We start from the raw sequence: 9,668 nt of genomic DNA on the forward strand, positions 1-9,668 counted from the left end.
TTTTTAGTGCTACTGGAAGTAGATTTATATAGTTTTACGTCTTGTTATCTTGAGGTTATGGTTATTGTTTTAACTTTAGCATCTTGAATAATTAAACATGGAAGAATAGGAGTCATAGAGTATACATGAGTCATGCATAGGATTAAAGACAGTTCTTTTATCCAGACATTCTCAACTATAGATTTACTGTACTAAATATTTGTCAAATTCAAATTATATTTGTACATGCAATGTACACGGCATTATACTAAACTAAAAAAGAAATCGACAAACTGTTATTATTAAAAATTTATTTAATGGAAAACAAGCGTATATGATATCCCGATAAAATATTTTGTCCATATATTTTTTTTCTCAAGTCATGTTGACCAATAAACATCATTGCATGTTTAGATTCTTCCTATTTCCAAATATAGCAACAACCAATGACCTAGACAAATAAAAGCTACTTTCCCAAATGCTATCATGGAAATTAAGGTTTTGAATGACAGCAGATTTTACTAGTTTTTGGTTTTTGATTCTAAGAAACTAAAAAATTAGTCATTCATGATTTTAGCAAAATTGGATTCCCTACAATTTAGAAAAATCAGATTTTAGTAGATTTTACTTATTCCTCCATAGAATCCAAAAACCAATTTTTGTGGCTTTCTAACAAATATAACATAAATTTTCTTTTTAATTTATTTTTAGAAAATTTTTTTAAAGATTTTGCAAAAACTAAAATCTACAGAAAAAATCAAAAACTAAAAAAAAAAAAAAATCAAAAGCCAAAAACCAAAAACTAAAAACTAAAACCCATTTAAAAATTACAAAACATTCATGGCCTTAGTCTAAAGCCTACAACCATAATTCACTGTTTTAATCAAACTATCTAAGTTGAATGCATGCTATCTTGATTTTTGGCATTTTCCTACATTTTTCAACATTATTAGTTCTTAATTGTTTATGCTTAGTATCTATAATGTGTTTACTTTGTGCATTTAATTTGTTAAGAAACAAATATTATTGTAATTTTGGTTTCAATCGGTCATCAATAGTTTGGGATGTATATGAATCCATAGATCAAGTTTTAAGTATTTCTCTTTCCTCTATGCATTTTTGTGTGTTAGTTAAAAATATAATTTAACCACAGTCACTAATCTTGAAAACTACGATTAACTAGTTGGGTAAATAGCATCACCAAATATGACATCGAAATATATTGATAAATATTAGTGTAAACTTTACCTAAATTTGTTTGTTAGAAATATAGCAATATTATAGCACTTCCAATTCTTAGATACTCATCTTATGAATCTTATATGAATATTATAGTATTTATTTTTTAGTTTTTTAGTTTTTTAGTTAAATTTTAAATTTTAAAAAATAAATAAAAATAAACAAATTTTAATAAGACATGTAGCATTTGAGGTTCTTAAAGAAAAGTTTTAGAACCTGTCTCTATTTTCTTTCCTTCATTGTAATTATCTTTAACTATTTAATTTTAAAACTCACTTAATAATAGAACCCTCAGTTAACATATGGGAGAAATACCCATTTTAAAAAAAAAAAACATATGGGAGAAATATTTGTTTCTGAAGTGCTATCAAGAAAGAAAAGAAAATCTTTTTTTTTTTTTTAAATTTGTAGAGTGTAGTAAATATTAATGATAGAAATATAATTTGAATTTTGGAAAAAGAAGGAACCCGAAAAGAAATAGAATTAAAAATATATATAAATTATAAAACCAAGAGAACATGCATGCCTTCGTCAGAGTGGACCAAGATCATCGAAACAAAATACTATACAAACTAACTTACCATAACTAAAACCATTCTAAGACATCCAACGGTTCGTATTAACAACAGCAACATCGAACGATCAGATTTTAGTCATCTGTGGTATCTCCAAAACAAGAACATACCATACACAAACCACAAACACTCCTTTTGATTTGTGATTTTTCTTTTGTCTGAATGGAAACAAAAGCATGCGACATCTCTGTGTCTTTATCATCTCTCTCTCTCCTCTCCTTGAAAAACTGAAACTTTAAAAGCCAGCGATGAAAGAGAAGAGATAAAGTTCAATTCTTTTTACATCTCCTTTAAGCTTCTTCAACCCCCTGCTTCATATACTCAAGCTCAAAAACCAAACCCTAGAAAGAAGTTAAAACCAAAAATGACGGCGACACAAATGCTGCTTCGTCTTCTACTTCTTCCTCTTCTCTTCGTTGTCTACTTCAGTAACAGAGTCGGAGCAGAGCTCACCGACGAGTTACAGACATTGATGGAGGTCAAAACAGAGCTTGACCCAGAAGACAAACACTTAGCTTCATGGAGCATTAATGGAGATCCGTGTAAAGACTTTGAAGGCGTTGGTTGTGATTGGAAAGGACAAGTTTCTAACATTTCTCTACAAGGGAAAGCTCTGTCTGGTAAAATCTCTCCCAACATTGCAAAGCTTAGACATTTGACGGGTTTGTTCTTGCATTACAATGCTCTTGTCGGAGACATCCCTAGAGAACTTGGTAACTTGTCGGAGCTTACGGATCTTTATCTTAACGTTAATAACCTCTCCGGTGAGATTCCTCCAAACATTGGAAAGATGCAAGGCTTGCAAGGTTAGTTTTTTTCTACTCTAATCTAATTTTAATCTTAAATCATTGATTGAAATTAATAACTATACTATATTTAGCTTTGTTTAGATCTTTGGTTTGTGCAAAGTACTTGTCCCAAGATTCATCAAGGTTCAATTAAGATTTGAAATCTAGATATCCGAGCTCCTTGTTTCAGGGGTTTGAGTTACTTCACTATTATTGAATTAAGTTTTGAAATCATTTGAAATGGTAGATGGCTTTTGTGTTTGGACTTTAATGCTTTTTATGATCTGTCCTCAAAAACGTCATTTTCATGTCTTTTTGATAGGATTTTTCTTTTTGTAATTTTCCTTCAATGAAGAATAGTCAAGAAATTTATTGCTACTTTTAAAAGATACAAACTTTGAACTGGATACCATTATTTGCTTACTGGTCCCAACATGATATGGCCTTCAATTGGAGATACTTGTACTTCTCTTGATTGATAATGTTCATATAGATTATTGATTCAATTACTCCAAAAGGCTTTAAATTTGAGTTTGAATTAGTAGTATGACCAGGTTTCTAATTCTAGACTTCATTCAGTTCTAACTTCTAAGTTGATGTATATTAGAAAATGAGGTAAAACTAAGTTTCAAAATATGTCTTTTGTATTGCTAAACTGATCTTTATTCTTTGTTTGGTCTCCACTGTTTTGTAGTTTTGCAGCTCTGTTACAACAACTTGACAGGGAGCATTCCAAGGGAGCTTGGCTCATTGAGGAAGCTTAGTGTTCTTGCTCTTCAATCTAACAAACTCACGGGAGCTATACCTGCGAGTTTAGGGGATTTAAGTGCTTTAGAGCGGTTAGATTTGAGCTACAATCACTTGTTTGGTTCTGTGCCAGGCAAGTTAGCTAACCCTCCTATGCTTCGAGTTTTCGACATCCGCAACAACTCTCTTACTGGCAATGTACCTCCTGGTAAGACAACTGATTCCCTCATTATTAGAGATAACAGCTTAGAAGAGTGATTCTTATGAAACATTACGCTATATGTATATGTTAAGACTTATTTGTGTAGTGTTTCTCATCATGGACTTATGTTTTTTTTTTTTACTCTTTTGCACCAATTTGACAGTATTGAAGAGACTGAATGAAGGTTTTGCTTTTGATAACAACTTGGGGTTATGTGGAGCTGAGTTCTCGTCTTTGAAATCTTGCAATGGCACAGCTCACGAGGAACCCAAGCCTTACAGTGCCACCGTGACTGGTTTCCCATCCCGGGATATACCAGAATCAGCTAATCTCCGGTTACCTTGTAATGGAACAAACTGTAATGCTCCTCCAAAATCTCACCAAGGTGCAATCCTTATAGGTTTGGTTGTCTCGACCATTGCCTTGTCTGCTGTTAGCATCCTCTTGTTCACGCATTATCGCAGACGCAGACAGAAGCTTTCAACCGCTTATGAAATGTCGGACACCCCTTCCAACACCTTAGGAGGAGGCTTTAGGAAGAACAATGGTTCTCCATTAGCCAGTCTTGAATATACCAATGGTTGGGATCCACTTTCAGACAATAGGAATCTCAGTGTCTTTGCTCAAGAAGTTATCCAGAGCTTTCGATTTAATCTAGAAGAGGTTGAAACTGCTACACAGTACTTCTCAGAAGTGAATTTGCTCGGAAAAAGCAACTTCTCCGCGACTTACAAAGGAATCTTGAGAGATGGTTCGGCTGTAGCGATCAAAAGGTTTAGTAAAACCAGTTGCAAATCCGAAGAACCTGAGTTCTTGAAAGGACTCAACATGTTGGCGTCTCTGAAGCATGAAAACTTGGCAAGACTTAGAGGTTTCTGTTGCTCAAGAGGCCGTGGAGAATGCTTTCTCATCTATGATTTTGCTCCCAATGGAAATCTACTGAGCTATCTCGATCTTAAAGATGGCGATACACATGTTCTTGATTGGTCCACAAGAGTATCTATCGCCAAAGGCATTGCAAAGGGTATGGTTTTATGCCAAGCCAATTTCTTAGTTCTTGATTCTCTCAACTTTGATAGTTTGTTTATGCATTTCATGTTTGTGTTTAGGGATTGCCTATCTACATTCATACAAAGGAAACAAGCTAGCATTGGTTCATCAAAACATCTCAGCAGAGAAAGTCCTAATCGACCATCGATACAATCCACTACTCTCAAACTCAGGCCTCCACACGCTTCTGACAAACGACATTGTCTTCTCTGCACTCAAAGACAGTGCAGCAATGGGATATCTCGCTCCAGAATACACCACAACAGGACGTTTCACCGAGAAAACCGATGTCTACGCTTTCGGGGTCCTTGTGTTTCAGATAATCTCCGGGAAACAGAAGGTTAGGCATCTTGTTAAGCTAGGAACTGAAGCTTGTAGGTTCAATGATTACATCGATCCAAATCTTCAAGGAAGATTCTTTGAATACGAAGCCACAAAGCTAGCCAGAATCGCGTGGCTATGCACTCACGAATCTCCCATCGAAAGACCGTCCGTGGAAGCTGTTGTTCATGAGCTCGGGAACTGTAGTAGCTGTCTCTGAGAACTCTCTCTTGAGGCTAGTTTCTGATGTATCTTAGGAATCAAGGAAGGGTTTGTTAGTCATCTTTTCTTGTGTTTAGGGTGAAGAAAAGGTGCTTTTTTCCCCTTTCCCATTGACGTTTAAGTTCAATGTGTTGTACTTTGTTTTTGTTTTGTGGTATGATCTGTTCTGTCTTAAGCTACTCTTCAGCCTTAGAAGAAGACAAGTAAGTACATTCCTTCCAGATAAATATGGAACTTTTGTCTTTTTAAAAATACTTTCCCACACAATTTTTGTCAAATATATATAAAATCTGACTAAAAGTATAACAAAAGACAATTTTTTTTATTTTAATTTTTGAGATTGAGAATGAATCAATATCAAATTTATAAAGTCACAATTTGGATCTAGATCTGGATACAAAAATTATAAAGTCTATGAAACTTTTCATCTGAATCGATTATAAACGAAATAATTATAATTATAATTTAAAGAGTATATAATTGGAAAACACAGAAAATATAATTTCCTTGGTCAAAAATGGATTATACGAAAATATCTAAACTAGGAAAAATCCTGGTGACGTGGACATAGTATAGCTCACTAATCCTAACCGTCCAAATTCTCTTAAACCGCTTGATCGGACGGTAGCTAAAAAAGACATTGATCATTATTATATGCACAGAGATTTATAAACCAGGGACTTGGTCTTCTTCTTCATTTTTTGAGTGCCGCGTAGAGATGGGGAACGCGTATTGTATCCTCGGTGGTTGTATCGATCAGGCGAGCGTTGGTGTGGTCGAACGTTGGGGTCGATTCGAGCATATAGCTGAGCCAGGGTGCCATTTCTTTAACCCTCTCGCTGGTCAATGGCTCGCCGGAGTTTTATCGACCAGGATCAACTCTCTTGATGTCAAGATTGAAACCAAAACTAAGGTTTCAGATCAGTTTATTTCGAATCTTTGGGGATTTTTGGTTTATTATGTGTTGTGAATTCTTGTAAATTAGGTGTTTTTGTTTTGTTTGTTGTTGTGTAGGATAATGTGTTTGTGCAGCTGGTTTGTTCGATTCAGTATCGTGTAGTGAAAGCTAGTGCTGATGATGCTTTTTATGAGCTACAAAACCCTAGGGAGCAGATCCAAGCTTATGTCTTTGATGGTAATTTTTTAGCTTGATATCTTTTTTTTTGGTTGGTTGTGGAATCAGCTCTCTTTTGATTCTTGATTTCGTTTGTTGTGTTTGTTTTTTTGAATCATAGTGGTTAGAGCTTTGGTTCCAATGATGACGCTAGATGCTCTATTTGAGCAAAAGGGTGAAGTTGCCAAGTCTGTTCTTGAGGAGCTTGAGAAGGTATAACTTGTTGTTCCTTTTATTATCTCATTCATTTGTGTATGTTTAGAGACTCTTTGTTCATAATAAGATAGAGATTTCAGTATCGTGATCCTCCATTTGTTAAGCTAACTAATGGGTGAATTCTGACCCTTTATAAAGTGGTGATCAAGTAGACATGTTTTGATTTCATATAGAAAAGTTACAAACATTTAGTGTTTGTTTGGTTCTGTTCGAGACTCTGTATTCATGGCAATATATAGGTACCAGTTTGTGAGACACTTGATGTTTTATCGTGATCCTAAGTTTTGAGCTAACTAATGGGTGGAACTTGAGCCTTAGAAAGTGTTCTCATAGGTATGTGTGATTTGTGTATTGCATAGAGAAAACTAGAAAAGTAATAACATATATTCGAGGGTAGCGTGCTTTCGGGACTGGTGTAGAGTTCTGTAATGGTCATGATTGGAATTGTCTCTGCAGGTGATGGGGGCTTATGGATACAGCATTGAGCACATTCTAATGGTTGACATTCTTCCCGATCCCTCTGTACGTAAGGCAATGAACGAAATCAATGCAGGTAAAGTTTAGTTTTTCACATTGAAGCATAGAAAAATTTATACATTTTATGATGAGAGGACTCTGTCTATTAGTATGTTTTGTCAAAGTTGTAAATGTTTGGTTAATTTACAGTTTGTGGACTTCATTTCTATTTTTTGCTTCTTAAATACATTATGCTTAAATGTAGCACAAAGACTCCAGCTGGCTAGTGTTTACAAAGGAGAAGCAGAGAAGATTCTCCAAGTGAAGAGAGCTGAGGCAGAAGCGGAAGCCAAATACTTAGGCGGTGTGGGAGTGGCTAGACAGAGGCAAGCAATCACTGATGGATTGAGGGAGAACATATTGAACTTCTCTGACAAAGTAACAGGCACATCAGCCAAAGAAGTAATGGACTTGATCATGATCACACAGTACTTTGACACTATAAGAGACCTTGGAAACTCTTCAAAGAACACAACAGTGTTTCTTCCTCACGGTCCTGGACATGTGAGGGACATCAGCGACCAGATACGCAACGGTTTGATGGAGGCGGCTAGTGCTCAGGTCAACGATGACTAAAGGAGGATTCACTTGGGGGTTGTGAATTGAATTTGTTTCTTTGGATTTCTCAGACTATGTTTTAAATTTATATAACTAGTGTGAATTTGTTGGATTTTGTCTCTTTTTATGTTTCAATGGGTTTCATCCATGGTGATATTGTTGTTATTACGGTACATATATAATAACACAAAGTACTTTGAATTCTTATGAAGAGGAATAAAAGCGAATTTTACCTTTGTTTCTTTTGATCTTGACAACGATTTTTTTTTTTTTTTTTTTTTTTTTTGTCATCAAAAATCTTGACAACGATTTATAAACATACAGTATATATATATTTTGTTTATGATATGTAGGAGAAAATACGACGCACTATTAGGGAAAAAGAAAGAAATCTTTATATTTTGAATAGACAATCATCTTTTGTAATAAACAAATTGTAAAATCATTGTTGAAAGTTGAAACCAATGAATAAATAAATAAATAAAATCTTATTCACAAATCACAGTCATATTTTAATATTAAGGGAAAAAAAAAACCCATGTGTATACAGTAAGCAGTATATTTGATTTATAATGTAGTAATTATAAATAATTGAATTAAGAAAGACCCATGTGTTGTTATAAAAAGACTTAAATTAGTTGTTAGGGACTTACTTATTATGTGCAACTTAGCTGGCAAGGAGTTTGATATTAATCACTTATAGTTGTTTTAAATAAAAATGTTGTTATTAAAAAATAAGATACCAACAACTTTAGTCAGCAGTCTTTGTCATCATAGAACTTGTCTTAGAAGTCTCTCTTCCTCAATTTAAACCTCTTTTTTGAAGCCAGTCTCTTTCCCTCAAAACACCAACCAACCCTTTCTTCTTCTTCTTCAATCTCTCAATTTCTCTGTGTTTTTTTTTTCTCTGATTTAAAGAAGATGATAGATTCAGTTTTTGAGCTTGTCAACAAGACTACTTCCAATTCTTTATTCATGTTCCTTTTTTGCAACTTCATCATCATCTTGATCCTCATGGGAAATTATAAACCGGGTTCTCAAGACGAATCGAATCCCGGTTCTCGGAAATCCGCAATGTTTCCTGACTCGGTTCTCTCCTCCAACCCCGGTTTTGAGAAATCCGTGTTGATATCCGACTCGGTTCTTTCTCCCAATCCCGGTTTTGTAACATCTGAGTCGAATGTCTCTCCTAAATGCGGTCTTGAGAAACCTGTGTTGATATATGAATCAGTTCCCTCTTCTAAACCCGGTTTGATATCTAAGTCGGTTAACTCTTCTAAACCCGGTTTTCAAAAATCTGTTTTGGTGACTAAGTCGAATCTCATCTCTAAGACCGGTTTACAAGAACCCGGGTTGATATCTAAGTCAACTAGTCTCTCCTCCAAACCAGCCGGTTCTGATAAATCGTTAACCAAAAAACCCGGTTTGAGACCCGGTTCAAGTTTATCGGAGAAGGACGAGAAAGGGAGCTTAGTAGTAGTAGTAGAAGAAGAAGAAGAAGAAGAGAATGAGAGCGAAATGGAACGTGTGCTTCGAAGAAGAGTTGAAGAGTTTATTCGTAAAGTTAATACTCAATGGAAATCAGAGAACACTAAGAGACCTGTAATTATCTCTTACACTAATTAATCAGAGTTTTCTGTTTATACTTATGGTAACAATGTGTTCTTAATACTATATGAAGACAACATAATTGTAATTTTCTTCTAATGAATTAAAACTAAAAGTAAATTTGTAAGGAAACCAGATTAAAATCAAATCACAGTTGGTTACTTGTAATTTTTACTATCAAACAAAGTTACAAACGAAACAAATAGAAAACGACACTCAAAAAAATCAAATTAAAGAACAAATCATATATTTCCTGATCCGATTCAACCAGGATTTTGTATACATGTGGATAATTTTGTAGCCATGGTTTTCCAAGAAAATAAAAATTAATACGCCTAATCCTCTTGCAACCAGCCAAAAAGATTATTGTACCAAATGAAAAAAATGAAAATACTAATATATTCATGAGTAGAGTAAATATGTGTAGATGCAAGTATAACATATTTGGTAGGTTGAAAATTACAATTTATTATTGTGGTTTGTTCGACTCTTCGACAGAGAGGAAAAAGCATATTTCTAGTTAAAATCAAATC

The 9,668-nt window shown here is 34.4% G+C and overlaps 3 protein-coding genes across 3 annotated transcripts; all 3 read left to right on the forward strand.

Annotated features, from left to right (window-relative positions):
* Positions 1-1,966: 1,966 nt before the first annotated feature.
* LOC17875427 (LRR receptor kinase BAK1) lies at positions 1,967-5,377 on the forward strand. Its single transcript, XM_006279420.2, has 4 exons — positions 1,967-2,599; positions 3,276-3,536; positions 3,694-4,554; positions 4,640-5,377. Exons 1-4 carry the CDS (start codon positions 2,158-2,160, stop codon positions 5,119-5,121), a joined length of 2,046 nt encoding a protein of 681 aa, XP_006279482.1. The 5' UTR covers positions 1,967-2,157; the 3' UTR covers positions 5,122-5,377.
* Positions 5,378-5,806: 429 nt separating this feature from the next.
* LOC17874861 (hypersensitive-induced response protein 4) lies at positions 5,807-7,761 on the forward strand. Its single transcript, XM_006279597.2, has 5 exons — positions 5,807-6,036; positions 6,138-6,258; positions 6,359-6,450; positions 6,910-7,006; positions 7,175-7,761. The coding sequence occupies exons 1-5, from the start codon at positions 5,842-5,844 to the stop codon at positions 7,543-7,545; spliced, it is 876 nt and encodes a 291-aa protein (XP_006279659.2). The 5' UTR covers positions 5,807-5,841; the 3' UTR covers positions 7,546-7,761.
* Positions 7,762-8,379: 618 nt separating this feature from the next.
* LOC111832541 lies at positions 8,380-9,298 on the forward strand. The gene has a single exon (XM_023789462.1). The coding sequence runs from the start codon at positions 8,449-8,451 to the stop codon at positions 9,151-9,153; it is 705 nt and encodes a 234-aa protein (XP_023645230.1). The 5' UTR covers positions 8,380-8,448; the 3' UTR covers positions 9,154-9,298.
* The last annotated feature ends 370 nt before the right edge of the window (positions 9,299-9,668 follow it).

Source organism: Capsella rubella, unplaced genomic scaffold, assembly GCF_000375325.1.
Source record: "Capsella rubella cultivar Monte Gargano unplaced genomic scaffold, Caprub1_0 scaffold_8, whole genome shotgun sequence".
Classification (NCBI taxonomy): domain Eukaryota; kingdom Viridiplantae; phylum Streptophyta; class Magnoliopsida; order Brassicales; family Brassicaceae; genus Capsella; species Capsella rubella.

Coding starts and splice junctions, on each gene's coding strand:
- LOC17874861 (XM_006279597.2), top strand. CDS start 5,842: ATGGGGAACGCGTATTGTATCCTCGGTGGTTGTATCGATCAGGCGAGC. Junction 6,259..6,358: donor CCAAGCTTATGTCTTTGATG/GTAATTTTTTAG, acceptor TTTGAATCATAG/TGGTTAGAGCTTTGGTTCCA. Junction 7,007..7,174: donor AATGAACGAAATCAATGCAG/GTAAAGTTTAGT, acceptor GCTTAAATGTAG/CACAAAGACTCCAGCTGGCT.
- LOC111832541 (XM_023789462.1), top strand. CDS start 8,449: ATGATAGATTCAGTTTTTGAGCTTGTCAACAAGACTACTTCCAATTCT.
- LOC17875427 (XM_006279420.2), top strand. CDS start 2,158: ATGACGGCGACACAAATGCTGCTTCGTCTTCTACTTCTTCCTCTTCTC. Junction 2,600..3,275: donor AAAGATGCAAGGCTTGCAAG/GTTAGTTTTTTT, acceptor ACTGTTTTGTAG/TTTTGCAGCTCTGTTACAAC. Junction 3,537..3,693: donor TACTGGCAATGTACCTCCTG/GTAAGACAACTG, acceptor CCAATTTGACAG/TATTGAAGAGACTGAATGAA.